The sequence below is a fragment of the Tenrec ecaudatus genome, chromosome 10, assembly GCF_050624435.1.
Source record: "Tenrec ecaudatus isolate mTenEca1 chromosome 10, mTenEca1.hap1, whole genome shotgun sequence".
Classification (NCBI taxonomy): domain Eukaryota; kingdom Metazoa; phylum Chordata; class Mammalia; order Afrosoricida; family Tenrecidae; genus Tenrec; species Tenrec ecaudatus.
In genome coordinates, this window is record NC_134539.1 from 139,845,245 (window position 1) to 139,861,547 (window position 16,303).

General features: G+C 53.6%; 2 protein-coding genes across 11 annotated transcripts; both read left to right on the forward strand.

Moving 5' to 3' along the window:
• Nucleotides 1–405: 405 nt before the first annotated feature.
• Nucleotides 406–10,561, forward strand: ACBD4 (acyl-CoA binding domain containing 4). 10 transcript variants are annotated; one of them, XM_075561990.1, is made up of 12 exons: nucleotides 425–693; nucleotides 3,064–3,154; nucleotides 3,246–3,380; nucleotides 3,526–3,657; nucleotides 3,885–4,005; nucleotides 4,078–4,162; nucleotides 4,339–4,459; nucleotides 4,638–4,724; nucleotides 4,901–5,010; nucleotides 5,095–5,173; nucleotides 5,712–5,851; nucleotides 8,571–8,834. In XM_075561990.1, the coding sequence occupies exons 4-12, from the start codon at nucleotides 3,570–3,572 to the stop codon at nucleotides 8,691–8,693; spliced, it is 954 nt and encodes a 317-aa protein (XP_075418105.1). In that variant the 5' UTR covers nucleotides 425–693; nucleotides 3,064–3,154; nucleotides 3,246–3,380; nucleotides 3,526–3,569; the 3' UTR covers nucleotides 8,694–8,834. The 10 variants fall into 10 exon arrangements, with proteins under 10 accessions (XP_075418099.1, XP_075418100.1, XP_075418097.1 ...); XM_075561987.1 differs by having other exon boundaries at nucleotides 427–693; nucleotides 8,568–8,834; XM_075561989.1 differs by having other exon boundaries at nucleotides 430–693; nucleotides 5,098–5,173; nucleotides 8,568–8,834.
• Nucleotides 10,562–13,236: 2,675 nt separating this feature from the next.
• HEXIM1 (HEXIM P-TEFb complex subunit 1) lies at nucleotides 13,237–15,445 on the forward strand. Its single transcript, XM_075561993.1, has one exon. It carries the CDS (start codon nucleotides 13,928–13,930, stop codon nucleotides 15,014–15,016), a length of 1,089 nt encoding a protein of 362 aa, XP_075418108.1. The 5' UTR covers nucleotides 13,237–13,927; the 3' UTR covers nucleotides 15,017–15,445.
• The last annotated feature ends 858 nt before the right edge of the window (nucleotides 15,446–16,303 follow it).

Below are 16,303 nucleotides of genomic sequence, written 5' to 3' on the forward strand. Positions count from 1 at the left end.
TAGGGCGGGGGGCGGGGAGAGGCCCTGGATGGGGCGGGGCCCGGGGCGGGGCGAGGCGCCGCCGGGGAACCGCCCTCAGAGCCCTGGCGGGTCCCGCAGAGCCCGAGTCTCCCGGAGGTGTGGCGTGCGCTCCCTGTTCTGGGTCCGCCCCCCCACTTTCTGAGTAGCCCCCGGATGCCGACCCCACCCCGTAGCCACAGCCTTGATTCCGGGGGTCGCGCTGTCCCAGACCGCCTCTCCTTCACAGGGGCGCTAAGGCAAAGCGGGCTCCGCGCCCCTCTCCTCCGTCCCACCCGCCCCCACCCGCTTGCTCTGAAGGGACCGACTGCGTGGGGCAGGGGCGCCGACAGGATCGCTCCTCCTGGGTCACGGGTTCTGGGGGACCGGGGCAGCCGAGGTTAGGGGAGCGGGAAGAGGGAGGAGAGACTGAAAAGGCTGTGGCTGTGACGTCATAGTATTTACCCTCCTGGCGCCCGGCCAGCGACCGCCCCCTCTTGTGATACAAGTCTTGAAACAGATCTAGAATCCCCAGCAACTGGTTCTGGGGGGTGCGACTTGGACAGGTCGTACCCCACTCCGTGATCGAAGGCCGCTACCCTACTGCGCGTAGTGTCTGCGACATCAACCTGGTGATCGTGTGCTTTTCGTATCTATGAAACCACTCGAATAAGTGCTCCAGAGGTGAGCTGACAGGTGAGGAGGGTGTGCGGGCGTCCATACTTCATAGCCTGGGTGGAAGGCGGAGAGCAGGGAGCACAGCGCCGCTCGGCGGCGGCCAGGGGCGTGGCACACCAAAAGAAAGCTTTTCTGGCCCTACATTTACCATCTATCTACTTATCTCCTGGGCTATCTTTTTAAAAAAATTAATTTATTTATTTTAATGGTTTTATTAGGGGCTCATACAACTCTTATCACAATCCATACATACATCAGTTGTGTAAAGCAAATCTGTACATTCATTGCCCTCTTCATTCTCAAAACTTGCTCTCCACCTAAGCCCCTGGCATCAGCTCCTCATTTTCCCCCCTCCCTCCCCGCTCCCCCCTCCCTCATGAAGCCTTGGTAATTTATAAATTATTATTTTGTCATATCTTGCCCTGTCTGACGTCTCCCTTCACCCACTTTTCTGCAGGGAGGAGGTTACATGCAGATCCTTGTAATCGGTTTCCTCTTTCCAACCCACGCTCCCTCTACACTCCCAATATCACCACTCACACCCCTGGTGCTGAAGGGATCATCCGCCCTAGATTCTCTGTTTCCAGTTCCTATCTGTACCTGTGTACATCCTCTGGTCTAGCCAGACTTGCAAGGTAGAACTGGGATCATGATAGTGCGGGGGTGGGGGTGGGGTGGGGTAGGAAGCATTTAGAAACTAGAGGAAAGTTGTATTTTTCATCGTTGCTACATTGCACATTGACTGGCTTGTCTCCTCCCCTAGACCCCTCTGCAAGAGGATCTCTAGTGGCCTACAAATGGGCTTTGGGTCTCCACTCCGTACTCCCCCCCCCCCACCATTCACTATGGTAGGATTTTTTTTGTTCTGATGATGCCTTATACCTGATCCCTTCGACACCTCGTGATCGCACAGGCTGGTGTGCTTCTTCCATGTGGGCTTTGTTGCTTCTGAGCTAGATAGCCACTTGGCTTGTTTACCTTCAAGCCTTTAAGACCCCAGAAGCTATACCTTTTGATAGCAGGCCACCATCAGCTTTTTTTGCCACATTTGCTTATGCACCCATTTGTCTTCAGCGATTGTATCATGGAGGTGTGCATTCAATGATATGATTTTTTGTTCTTTGATGCCTGATAGCTGATCCCTTCGGCACCTTGTGATCACACAGGCTGGTGTGCTTCTTCCATGTGGACTTTGTTGCTTCTGAGCTAGATGGCTGCTTGTTTACCCTCAAACTTTTAAGACCCCAGACGCTATCTTTTGATGGCCGGGCGCCATCAGCTTTCTTCACCACATTTGCTTATTCACCCGCTTTGTCTTCAACGGTTGTGTCAGGAAGGTGAGCATCATAGGATGTCAATTTAATTGAAGAAAGTATTCTTGCATTGAGGGAGTACTTGAGTGGAGGCCCAATGTCCTTCTGCTGCCTTAATACTAAACCTATAAATATATGCACATAATCTATTTCCCCATCCTCATATATAAATATATTTACATATATACATGTCTTTATTTAGACCTCTATAAATGCCCTTTGCCTCCCAGCTCTTTCCTCTATTTCTCTTGACTTTCCTCCTGTCCCACTATCATGCTCAGTCCCCACCTGGGTTTCAGCAATTCCTCTTGGTTACATTACCCTTGATCATACCCTACCAGACCTCCCACATCCACCTCACCTCCAATTTGGATCACATGTTATTCCCTTGTCCCTGGGTTTGTTAACACCACTTCCTTTCCCCCTACTTCCCCCTATCTCTTGTTCCCCTGGAACTGTTGGTCCAGTTGTTTTTCTCCCCAGATTGTTCATCTAGCCTATCTTATTTAGACAGACATGCTCCTGGACTATCTTACTCAGAATTCCTCGCCCCAAAGATTCCGTATCGTCCCTGTACCCCTCTACAGTCCTGATTTTTTTTTCTTGAATATCAAGTTTTCGCCTCAGTACTGCAGCTACCTCTTCCAAGAAAGACTTTCATTCTTCTCCTGACTTACTTTGGTTGTTAGTTGCGTCAGTTCCAAAGTCCCTTCTTCCGAACCCCTGACTCCAGGACATGACTCCCTTTTTTCTCCCCAGAGTCTGGCAAGTGTTTGATGAAGTGAGTAGCATCTTTCCCAACTGTCCCACAGAACCTGAGCAGTCAGATGTGCATTTCCACCAGGTGGCGCGAGGACCCAGCGTCACTTTTCTATGTCCACCAGGGGGCGCTGCAGCCCAACTCTGGACGTCCGGGGAAGGCGAATCGGACTCGCGTCTACGACGCACCTGATTGGAAGAGGCAACATGAAACTATTTGCATAATCTTGAAAAACCCGTGTTGAGTGGCTGGAGTATAGAAGCCGAATGTGAAACGTGCCCTCCTATTGGTTCAAATTTCTCCCCTCGCTCCTAGTCCCAGTACGGACCAGTTTGGTGCCCGGGGTCAGTCGGAAGCTGTCGGCTAGAGGCGAAAGAGGACCCAGATGTCCCGGCAGTGGACAGGGGTGAGTGCAGGGTGACCAAGTCGGGATGCAGGGATCCAGGGTGAGACTGCCCCATCCTGACTCTTTCTTACTTGACCATCCCCCTGTCTAGGAGTTGGGGCTGAGAACCTAGTGAGAGATCTGGGGATTTAGCTAATTAATACTGGACCCTTAGCTTCTGCCACTCCGCCCACCCACGGGCTCCCGGAGGTCTACCGCACCCTGCCCTCACCCACGCTGCCTTCAGGTAGGAGCAGGAGCCTTCCTCAGCCCCTTCTTGGAATGCTGGGAGCAGCCGGGGTATCCCACTCTGGCCTTTCCCGGAAAGTGACTCCCAGAGGTGCGTGCCGGTGAGCCCAGGACGCCTGCTCTTATAGAACTTGTTCTTGCAGAATCGTTCAAAAGTGGGGCTCTTTGCCCCCCCGGGTCCCCGGGGATGGGCACCGAAGATGAAGGTCCGGAGCCAGACTGCCAGAAGCAGTTCCAGGCTGCAGTCAGCGTCATTCAGAGCTTGCCCAAGAATGGTGAGGCTTTGGGGACACGCTGGGGATCCATGTTTGTTTGGGGATGTCAGCCTGCTGGATCTGGCGTTTGAAGCTCCCAAAGAAAGGTTCCTGCCTAGTGAGACCCCACAGTCACCCAACCCACTCCTGGACAGGGCACCTCATTGCTTCTACCTGCTCCAAGAGTGATTTCTGTCCACCTAGGGCTGAGGGTGATGCTCTGCCCTCTACTTCCCACCCCTGCCTAGGGTCATACCATCCCTCTTATGAAGAGATGCTGCGATTCTACAGCTACTACAAACAGGCCACGGTGGGGCCCTGCCTGGTTCCCCGGCCTGGTTTCTGGGACCCCATTGGACGCTATAAGTGGTGAGCTCCCCATTGGCCGGGCAAGCAAGTCTCAGCTGTCAACCAGCCTGCTTACAGCCTTCTGCCCCCCAGGGATGCGTGGAACAGCCTGGGCAAGATGAGCAGGGAGGAAGCCATGTCTGCCTACATTGCTGAGATGAAGGTGGTGGCGCAGAAGGTAAAGGGGTAGCCTGCTGAGCCCCACCCCAGTAGCCTGCCTTAGGCCCCTCTAGTGCTGACCCTTTATGTTTCGTGCACTGACCCCATGAGTCTCACCTTCATGTTGCCACCCCACTCCACCCTGCCTTTCCCTGGTCCCCGGCCTACCCCCACATACAGGTCCCTTACCCACAGGTGATCGACACAGTGCCACTGGGCGAGGTGGCAGAGGACATGTTTGGGTACTTTGAGCCACTCTATCAGGTGATCCCTGACATGCCAAGGCCCCCGGAAACCTTCCTGAAAAGAGTCACAGGTCAGGCTCCAAGGGGCTGAACGGGGTTCAGTTGGGGGTGGGATAGAAAGTTCCAGGTGATGATGCTGTGAGAACCCCAGTCGAGACCCCTAGTGACATGATCTCAGGCAGTGTTCAGGGCTGGTAGGGAGCAGGGGTCCCTTCCCCTCAGGCCCATCTCAGTGCAGTGTCTCAGCAGGTCGGAAAGAGCAAATCCTGAATGGAGATGTTGGGGTTGACTCAGAGCCTCCCTGTCCTCCCAAGGAACCAGTCCCTCCCAGCCCAGGTCAGTACAGGCACAGAGAGCCAAATTCACAAGGCGGGCTAAGATGGGCAGGGAGGCTGGGTGCCAGACCTCATGCTCACAGACCTTGAACCTACTGGAGTTTCTTGTGCCAATGTCCCTATTGCCCCATGAACAAGTCCTCTGTCCAGTTGTATGTTCATCGCCTCCCTGTGTAGGCCCCCCTCTGTTATCAATAACTCCACTGCCGTCCCCAGAAGCCCCGCCACCCAGGGAACTGGACTCCGAGGTGTTCTGTGATTCCCTGGAGCAGCTGGAACCAGAGCTGGTGAGGCCCCCTCCCTGTGCACCTCCTCACCCCTCGCAGACCCTGGCTACTTCAACCACCCCAGGACCTTGTCATTCATCTCAGCAGGTGTGGGAAGAGCAGGGGGCAGCACCTGCAGGGGGTCCTGATTCCTGGACCAGCCCCAGGCCCCTGAGGGAGAAAGGTGAGTCCTCTCACCTTCCTCTGTGCTTCTGGTAGCTCACCCACCCCCCCACCCACCCCCACCCCCCGCTGCCCTCCTGGGCCAGAGGTGAAAGTCCAGCACTAAGCACAAGATACAACCTCTGTCACAGCCTGGGCAGGCAGAGTCTCTGTCCTCTACCCCTCCCCCCATCACCTCCAGCTTCATGGGCCTCCCTGCCCCCTTCTAGAACTTCCCCTGTACAGTGGCTCACAGGGTCACTTCCATATAGATTAGCTCTGAGCAAGTTACTCTGAGAAAAAGGACACCGCACTCTGACTTTCAGGTGACAAACTGTGTCCCAGAGAGGTTAGTGCCTTGCCCTAAATCACACAGCTAGTGAGCAGTAGCAGCGCTGCCGTTCGAAGCCTGGCAGCTTGTTATGGGCCTATGGAGAACCTTTGCCAGGTCACACTTGGTACAGGACTGTCTATGACTGCACCTCCCACCTGTCATTACCTTCCCTTGCCTCCCACTGAGCCGCTTCCTGAGTCCCCTTCCCTGTGTCTGTGCTCCACAGAGGGCTTGGGGGGCAGTCAGCTGGGACCCCAGGATTTGGACTCGTGGCTGGTGGGAACCGTTCAGGCGCTGCAGGAGAGCATGCGGGATGTCCAGGGAAGGTTGCAGAACCTGGAGAGCATGCCCCGCCCCCACAAGCAGGTAAGGTCCCCCTGACCCCATTATGACTGGAGGGCCACTCTGCCTGTCCCAACTCCAGCCTTCTCTCCCAGCCGCTTTTGTCATCGTCCCGAGGCCTCTGCCTGCCCACAGCCTGCTTCCTCCAGAGACTGGGTGACTCATGGTGCTGGCTGGGAGCAGGGGGTCTGAAGGACTGCCCCCCACTCTCTGTCTGGAGAGAAAAGAGCATGAGAACCAGCCCTGGAAGTCTGTGGGCCGGGATACTGTCTGCTGTGTGCTTGAGGCTGGCGTCCTTGTTGCCCCCCAGTCAGGCATATGTTCTCAGACTCTTGTTCCCCCAAACAGATCAGCCCTTGCCTCCCTCACCCATGTCCTGACACCTAGGTCGGCTGCCCTGCACAGGCCTTGGGGCCTGGGCTTCAGCAAAATAAGGAGCAGGTGCCACTCCTTGAGTCCCAACGGTGCGCCAGGCCTGCTGCTTGCATCTCATTTAATCACACTTCAGCCCTATGAAATAAGGCTTGAGGTTGAGTAAGTTTCCTGGGAATGCACAGCTTGGAAGTGGGGGTTTGGAGGGACAGTGCTCACAGGTGCTGCCTCCGCAGATCCCACCACATAGGGCATCCTCAGAGTGTTGCTCTTATTAATAGGGAGTGATCGAATTGGGACCCACCCTGCACTCTGGTGGGCCCATTCTTGAAAGGCTGCAGGCAGGAGGGGGACTGAGTTGCTGGGTAGAGTCGGGGCGGGGGTGTCCCACAGATTACCCAGAACCTACTCAGCACAGTGCTTGTCAGACCCAGGAAACCAGCCCCTTTCCAGCAGCTCCTGCCCAGGACTTTACTCTTACTTTTGGCAGTTTCACATGCCTAGATGCTAAGTGGGTCACAGACTGCAAGGGAATCTCTGGCTGGTGCAGTGGTTAACATGCTTGGAGGCTGGCTGAACAGCCAGAGGGTTGAGTTCACCCAGAGGTCCCGTGGAAGAAAGGCCTGGAGGCCTGCTCTCTGCACTTCTACTCTGACCCACCAGGGGTCCCCATGAGTCGGAACTGACTATTGGTGGTCCAGGATAGACACCTTCTGGTGGACTTCTTCTAAACACTTGGGTCTACCTCAACAGGAATTTCCCACTTCCTAGCCACACCAACCTGTGTCACACAATTAGCTAGCCATAGCTTCTTCTCAGTAAATACCAGATCCAAATCCAATTTCCCCCATTGTTCCGAGACTGCCCTTCCCAGCTTCTTTGTCCAGTCCAGTACCACACACTGCATCTTGTGTTCCTTAAGTTTCTTCTCATCCCTTTTCCCTGCCACTGATATGTTGATGAGAAAAGGCCGGTGGCCCTCTAGTCAGTTCCATCCTTTGGGGTTTGGTTTATCCTCCTGGTGGCATTTAGCTCGTTCCTCGATACAGTTTACTGCTAACCTGTGAGAGAGAGGTTAGCTATCAGGGCTAGGCAGTGCCCCGTTAAGTGGCTTTGACCTGATTGTGATGGAGCTGACGATGTCCTCCATGGCCCACCAGTAGTGTTCTAAAAGGAATCACTTGCATGGACTCGGGCCACAGGCTGCTCCCATCCTTGGCAAGGCCTAGTGCCCTCTGGTCGCCAGGGAGTATTTTGGCCTGTGTTATCTTGGCACTTCACAAATGTCCTGTGCCCTGGTAACCCCGCAGGGTTTTTAACAGTAACTGATGTTCTTTGCCTGAATCAATCATTTACTTAGGGCTTGTACAAAATGATTCGAAAATTCATTATTCCCTTAACATTTTTTAGCTGCCATTTTCCTGTCAAGTAGGACTTTCTCTGATAATCTAAGGGTTTCCCTCAAAGACAGTGCCTTGTGGAAAGGTGGGATGAGCACTTATTTTTTTCTCTATTTTGAAATAAGGAATTGATTTAAAAGTCACCTCAGGGGCGACAAAGTTCCCCTTTTCTCTCTCTTGAGTATTAGGGACTTACGGGCTCTGGAGGCTCTGTATTTCAATCACTGCAATCCTTGCTGATAGTCCCAGCTTGGGCCAAAGGAGGCCCCTTTCAGCCTATGTCCTCTGACAAGCACATTCCAAACTCTCGGCCACTGAGTCCATTCTGACTCAGGGCGAGACTACCGGGCAAGGCAGAACTGCCCGCGAGTTTCCAAGATTGCAGCTCACTCTCAGTTGTAAAGACTGGGACTCCTGATGGAAGTAGAAAGCGGCTGCTTTTTCTTGTGGAGCAGCTGGTGGTTTTGAACTGCTGACCTTGTGGTTAGCAAGCCCAACATGTAACCACTAGTTCATAAACAATCTAGGGGCAGGGATATGACAGTTGATTCACTTTGGGGCCCTAACTAGTGTTTGCCTAGTCCCCTTCTAACAGGATCTCACGAATCCTCCGAAGCTCCTTGCTTTCTGGTACAAGATGCCTCACAGCCACCTCTGCCTTCACTACCCCAGGCCTGGCATCAGCCACTTCTCTGAGGAGCCCTGGATTCTGAGTGGGAAATGCTATTGAGAAACAAAACATTGCAGTGCCCAGGGTCCTCCTTGGAAATATGTGGCAATATGAGCTCTTCTGATCATTGCTTTGAAGCCACCCCTCAAATGGCAGCCCCTCCTGGACCCATGGATTGTCCTGGGAGGGTCTCCGCCCACAGTTGGGGGCGGGGTGCAGATGTCCCACTAACCTCAGGAAGGGCGGTTCCTAAGGTGGGCTCCTCTGTGCTGAGATCCTGGCTCTCTTCTCCTGACAGCAGATGTCCCCACCCAATGCCCGGCCCTGGGCCCTCAGGCTCCCGGGCCCCACGCTGCTCATCATCCTCCTGTGGCCCTTCGTTGTCCAGTGGCTCTTCAGACAGTTTCGCACCCAGAAGAGGTGACTCTCGATGGAGGGATCTTTGCAGCCAACTGAGGAGGCCAGGGTCCCCGCCGTCCTGTTCTGCTTTGCCCGGGGCCTTCCCAGAGTTTCCAGGCCTTTCAAAATCACCCCCATCAGCGTCTGCCTTGAGGCCACCTCCACTACTGGGGGCCCCACCCTCCCACCTGCAGTGCTCAGCAGGCTGCTGGGTCAGCAATGACATGGGGGGCAGGGGGTGGGACTCCTGGGTCTCAGCCCAGCCCACTTGACTCCTTCCACACCTCTCCCAGGAGACTCTGGGGCAAGTTGGGGCTTGGGCTGGGGCCTTGACTGACTGGCTGGGAGGCTGGGCATGGGAGGGGGGCCCTGAAGGGAAAGGAGTAAGCAGTCATTTTGCTTGACCCCCTCACCACCACCCTCCACACAGACTCAGGACGTCTTCCCGTGTACAGATTTGCTTTTCAAAGGAATGTCTCACTCAATAAAAGAGAGCCTGCATCTTTTGCCGTCAGTGCCCCCACCGAGTGAGGGGAGAAGCCCGGCTTGCGTGAGACTGAAGCCCCTTCCGCGCACCCCAACCCCCGAGTGAAAGGTCAAAGGGAGGCTGGGGTTGGGACTTTTAGATGAGTTTCCTTTGCTCTTAGCTTTCGTTTGGAGGAAGGCCTGGGCGGGGCACCCCCTCCCCTAGGGCGGGGCCAGCTACAGCCACTGGGATGGGTGGGGCCAAGCGTGCAGCCTGGGGCCAGGCCCACGGGACTGGGGTGCGGATAGGGAGCGCCAAGCCTGAAGGCGGGGCCGCAGCAGTGGTGGCTACGGACTGCGCCCCTTCCAGCCCCCTCTCGCCTAGCTGTCTGCCGGAGCGACTCGCTTTAATCTCCGCGCTCGGACTTCCCCAGGAAACTTTCTGGAACACCCGGGCCTAGCCTCCCTGGGAGCCTAGCCTCCCTGGGAAGGGGAGGGGAGGGGCACTGAGCACCCGCAGAGTTCATGCACCCCTGGCGGCTGCTGACTCCTGCAGGTGGTTTGAGTTCTAAATAAAACTTTCTCCAGCCCTTGCCAGCCCTGTTGTGTCCCTTTGCCCACCCTGGCTCCAGTCACTGTCCAGTTTGCTGGCAGAACTTGCCACTCTTCAGCATCTCCCGGTGCCCAGTGCCTGGGGGGGGCACTGGGTTGTAGGGTCCCACCAAACAAATGACCACAGCATCCTAGAGAATCCTGTAACTCCCACCCCTGGGGCCCCAGGGGACTGCCAGCACTGGGCGAGGAAGAGGTCCACTTAAAAGGTCCTTCCCTGGAGACCCTAATCTCTTGAATTCCTGTCAGCCTTTGGCCCTGACCAGGGCCTGGCACTAGGTCACCATCTGGAGCTGTTCAACTCATAGTGACCCTAGGGTGTTCTAGGTTATACATATTTTTTGGGGCAGGTCTGAACCACTGATCCTGAGGTTAGCAGTTCAATGCTTACCTGACAGTTCTACCGGGGTTGATTAGGGCATGCAAAATGTCTGGCCAAGAGTTAGAACTCAGCTAAAAAGGAGGCGTCTGGCTCATTCTTTCATAGAATTCTGTTAAGTTCCACAAAATCTATCAGTCTGGCTATCTTTCCGCCAACAATGTTGCCACCACCACCACTTGACAAATGACACTGACCCCGGCAAGAGCTGAAGCTGACAGACTTTTATTATCCAAATCTGCTCACTAGTAACCTGAAATTCTAGTCAAGATTTGGAAGCCTCAGGGAGGGGGGAGCTGGGAGGGAGAGGGAAAATGAGCTGATACTAAGGGCTCAAGTAGAAAGCAAGTGTTTTGAGAATGATGATGGCAACAAATGTACAAATGTGCTTGACACAATGGATGGATGGATGGATTGTGATAAGAATTGTACAAGCCCCCAATAAAATGATTTAAAAAAATATTTGGAAGCCTCTGAATTCCTCAGGGTGTTGCCATATTTTGTTGTCAGGTGTCCTTAAGTTGGCTCTGACTCTCAGTGGCCCTGCGCGCAACAGAATGAATTTGCCCGATCCAGCACTATCCTGACACTGTCACGATGACGCCATTGTTGCAGCCCCTTTCTCACTCTCAGTATTGGGGTCAGTTCTTGTCTTCAGGGAACCAGCCTCCTGCCTGATGGATGCTGAAACACAAGGTACGTTTTTCAGGTAGATCTGAGTTCATAGACAACTGGTTTCTGCGTTGGGCTGCTAAGCAGAAAGTCAGTAGTTTGAAACCACCAGCCACTCGGCATCAGAAAGATGAGGTTTTTTAATTCCTAAACTGCTAGTGTTGGAAACCCACAAGGGAAGTTCTGTATACAATAGGGTCGCTATGAGTTTGTTGAGCCCTAGGAAGTCCATAGAAAACAGGAATGCCAGGCTGGTATGGTCCATTCCAAAGCATCTGATGTACCCAGAGACATTTGCTTACCTCTCATTTTGCAGACAATTACAAGGTTTGTCCATCAGCACCTGCCCACATACCTATCTGTCTCACAGAACCACTCCCCAGATCCCAGGCAAATCCCCTTTGGACAGGATGCATGCATGCTCTTCTCAGGATGCACTCTTCATGCCCCTGCTGGGAAAGACTTTTCATCCAGGAGCACCCAGCTCCAGAGTCACTTCCTTTAAAAACCCTGTCCACGGTTCCCAACTCCACAGCTTGGCTCACAAGCGCCTACCAAGATCTTTACTTCTCATTTTGGAGCTACCTGTCGAATTGCAATTTGGTGGCCATGCTACACAGTTCATGAACAACCTAGGGGCAGGGATGACATTTTATTCACCTCTTCACCCTAACAAGTGTTTGCCAGCGAAGGACTGCTGGTCTAAATTAGGTTGGAGCTGTTGATGAAAGGACCTACATTGAGTTCTTGAGGAAAGATTTTAGGAGATGGTGACAGGAAAATGGGCATAGGGTGACAGAAACCACTTGAGCCGACAGCAGCGGTCAGTCGACTGTCATGTGACCTTGGACAAGTCACTTTAATTCCTGGGTCGCAGACATTTCTTAGCTCTAAAATGGAGATGCTCATTCCTGCCTTGCCGAATTCACAGGGCTGTGATGTGGTCAAATGATTCCGCATGCAACCCAGTGTCATAGGACAGAAAGTGTAGGTATGTAGAGGGGATTACTAGTGAAAAATAATGAGAAGGTTGTGTAAAAATCGAGATCAAGAATGCTTTCAGGCCAGGGCTTGGAGTCTGGAAAATCTTTCTTCCGGGAAAACATGCCCCCCTCCCCCCGCCCCTTAGCTTGCCCACAGTGCTGGGCCGAAATGTCCCCCTTTCACACCGCCCCCCCACCTCCCACCCCCACCCCCGTTCAGGAAAGGGCTGCCTCCTCCTCAGGGAAGCTTCTGGTTCCTTCCAGGTCTTGCCCAGCGCCAAGATGAGGAAGGGCCTAGGTAGATGTGCTTTCATGAGCCAGGACGGATCATTGCAACTCATTCTTCATTTCGAACCCCTCCTCAACAAAGAGGCTCCTCCGCTGGCTGGACTTCCCCCATCCGGCCTCAGGAAACGCTCTTGGTCGGAAGTGAAGAGACCAGGAGGCCCCAGGAGGCCATTTTCTTCGACAGAACCAGGGCCCGCGGCGGCAAGGCCCAGGCTTCGGCCCGAGCTTTCTGGTCACCCAGGGGAGGCGCGGCCGCGGATCACCATTCCGCATTAGCCTCTAGGATTAAGGTGGCCCTGGAACGGGCCAGTGGCAGGGCTGGAACGAGACTTCCTTCGATTGGGGGGTGGGGGTGGGGGCAGCGGATGGAGGTTCGGCGTCACTTGGGACTCGAACTCGGTTCCTCATTTTCCACGGCCTAGTCCGAGCTGGCTAACTAAACGCAGCCACGCTTCCCCTTTAAGGCGGCACTTTTTATTAATTTGTTTACCTCTTGATGCGCTTTTCGCTTTATTAAAAAAAAATTTACCCAAAATGTTCACGATATCCTTCCGCAAATGCCGATTCCAGGACAGCCGACGCACAGTGAAACCATTACTATAATCTTAAGAACTGAGAGTTAATAGCTGTGGGCCAACTTCGCTCTTTAAAGAATTTAATCCTCTTTTACACTTTGGGGACTACTTTTTAGGAATAAACCATTCTTTCTTTAGTTCACAGATGCTTGTGATTTTCATAACCCTTCCGCTTAGAATAAAATAAGATAATATCCTTTAAAACGCACCTTTCCGTAAAAAGATCCTGTGTGGCTCCTCATAGGCCACCGAATCTCCTCACATTCCTGCAGCATAATGGTACGGTCCAGAACCCGCCCCATCCTCGCTCTGATTGGTCGTCTTTTTTCAACAAGACGTGCAAACCTTGGCCAATGATCACTCACGTTTCCATAGCGAGGGATAAGCGATGGAAGGAGTGAGCCTGGGAGACGTCCCTTACGCGTCCTGGGATTGGCTACGTCGCCTGGCGCGCGAGGACGGCGGGCACAAAAGATAGGAACTACGACTCCCGGCTTCCCGCAATGGAGATCCCTTCGCGCATGCGCAAGGGCGGAGCGCCTAGGCTTCTATATAAAAGAGGCGCAGAGGACTGGGAGACAGCAGTTGGAAGTTGGCAGGTGGAGAGGCAGGTTGGGAGGGGAAGTTGAGGGAGGAGGCGGAAGCGAAGCTGTCGGCAGGGGGAGGGAGGAAAAGAGGAGGAGGCGGAGGAGAACTGAGCAGAGCATCGAGCCAAAGGGGAGATGAGTTTGTCTGTCCTTAGCGGAGGCTCCGGCCGGGCCTAAGGAACTGGGAGCTCGGGTTGGAGCGACACCCGTGGAAGTGGGAGGAGGTGGCTCAGGGACTTTAACCCCTTGCGGGCTCTGCGGCAAGGGATTTAACCCTTTGTGCGTCCGGCCCCTCCGAGGTAGCGTCATCGGGTAGTTTTAACCCCTTCGGGGCTAGGTTTAACCCTTAGAGCTGGACCTCCTCTCTTTGCCCACCAACTCTTCGATCGTGGGAGTGCTCTGCAGGGATCTCGCTTCAGGTTTATCCGCTTCCGAACATTACCTACTGTTCCTGCCGCTACACCTCTCTGGACCCCCTAGCTGGCAACGCTGAGGGCTCTTAACCCTTTAGTGACTTGAACTCCCCAAGTTGCAATTGGGAGTTTGCTGGCAGAAGGACCGGACTTGCTGAAGACGTCACTGCGAGAATTACTAGTCGAAAAGGACTCCGTTGGACATCTTTTAAAAGAAAAGAAAAATCTTTGTTCCTTAAGGACTAAGCCAGAAATTTTCAAACTTCGAGAAGAGGACCCTTGGCCATGGCCGAGCCTCTCCTGTCAGAGTGTCAGCACCGGCCGCAGACTAGCAACTGTACAGGTGCTGCTGTTGCTGCTCTTCGGGAAGAGCGGGACCCCGAGCGCCCCCCGGGCGCGGAGGAGCGGGTGCCGGAGGACGACAGTAGGTGGCAATCGAGAGCGTCCCCCCAGCCTGGCTGCCGTCCGGGGCCAGAGGGGGAAGGGAGCCTGGCGCCCCAGCCACCACCTCTGCCGACCCACGTCGGCCCAGACCCCAGCTACCCAGAGATGGGAGAGCAGGGCCAGAACGGGGACGACCTGCCTGCTGGCGGGGCCTCCCTGCCTGCGGCGCCAGGGGACCCGAAGCCCGAAGCCGAGCCACCCGTCCACCCTTGTCTTGACTCCTCCGAGGCCAACAAGTTGGGGGCGCCTCCTTCCCGGGGCGAGGAGGCGTGGGGACAGCAGCAGAGACAGCTGGGCAAGAAAAAGCATAGGCGACGCCCCTCCAAGAAGAAGCGGCACTGGAAACCGTACTACAAGCTGACTTGGGAGGAGAAAAAAAAGTTCGACGAGAAACAGAGCCAGCGAGCTTCGAGGGTGCGAGCTGAGATGTTCGCCAAGGGTCAGCCGGTCGCTCCCTACAACACCACGCAGTTCCTCATGGACGACCACGACCAGGAGGAGCCTGACCTCAAAACCGGCCTCTACCCCAAGCGGGCTGCCACCAAGTCCGACGACACCAGCGATGAGGACTTCATGGAAGAGGCAGGTGAGGAGGACGGGGGCAGCGACGGCATGGGAGGGGACGGCAGTGAGTTTCTGCAGCGGGACTTCTCGGAGACGTACGAGCGGTACCACGCGGAGAGCCTGCAGAACATGAGCAAGCAGGAGCTCATCAAGGAGTACCTGGAGCTCGAGAAGTGCCTCTCGCGCATGGAGGACGAGAACAACCGGCTGCGGCTGGAAAGCAAGCGGCTGGGCAGCGACGACGCGCGGGTGCGGGAGCTGGAGCTGGAGCTGGAGCGGCTGCGCGCCGAGAACCTCCAGCTGCTGGCCCAGAACGAGCTGCACCGGCAGCAGGAGCGGGCGCCCCTCTCCAAGTTTGGAGACTAGGTGGACACTTGGGGGGAGGGAGGGGGGAGGGCGGAAAGGGGACTTTTTACCGTGCTGGAATGTAACATTATATACATGTGTATATAAGACCGTGGACCTTTTTACGACAAATAATCAGAAGAGAACAAAAATCCCCTCCCCGACTTTGGTTGGTTTGGTAAATGTAGCTGTGCTGTAGGTTTGCGTGCTTTCTCCTGTTCTTTAATTATGTGAATCTTAAGGGTTTGTTTTTCTTTTCCTTTTTAGAAGTTGGTTGGGTCTTTTTGGTTCTTACTTTTTTTTTAATGTGTAAGTAATCTGACCAAGTTTATAATGCATTTTTTTTTCTGTTAAAAAAAATCCCCTCCTCCTATGGAGCTATAAGGTGGCCAAATCTGAGACCCATTAAATTCATTCTAGTTATAATAAATTTAATATTTGTCAATGTAATGTAGTTTCAGTGTGATTTCTAGCTGATTTTAAATAGCACTGAATTATGTGATTGCACCTGGGGGTAAAGAAATGATTAAATATGTCAGCTTGCAAAAAAAAAAATCTTTAATGGGAGAATTTCCCTTCCCCCCGCCCCCCAAATGGGTTTGAGCGTGCTAGAATGCACAATTCAGGCACAATATAAAAACCTAGGTGTCTGTCCTAGTGCTTTTTAAAAAAAGTTTTTATTGGCACATAATCACATATCACACAATCCATTATTTCAATCATATCAAGAAGAGGTGTATGCTCTAGTTTGTTTTTTTTTCCTTGAAGCTGGGCATTCTGGGGGGTGTAAGGGGACTACAGGCAAAGTTACAAAAATGTGAACTGAACTTGACTGTTGGCTAGGTGAGACAACAGACAGCCTGGTGTTTTTCTTTCTACAAGTTCCTTTTCAGCAATCACCTCCTCCCCAAGGTACCCCTGTCTCACCCCTCCCCCCAAATGGACACACACTCTTGGGACAAATAAGGCTGGATACCTGGAAGAGGCTCTTGGTAAACCTTTTTTGCAAGCAATGGTTAAATTTGATAAACATTTGCAGGACAGCTCTCAAGGTTAAGACATTTAGATGTGGAGATTTATAGAGTATTTAGAGAGTCCCCAAATGGCTGTTAGGGACTTACCATAATTATTTAACACTGGAACAATCTCAGTATCCACAACCACCCTGTCACCAAAAGGAATCGGAGCTAACCTTTCCTTAAAGGACAAATGACAATTAGAAAATCACACACATGTATACACGTGTGCACCCCTCCCTCCACACACACCCTTACAAATAAAATTTAAAATGTCTGGTTGGGTCACTAA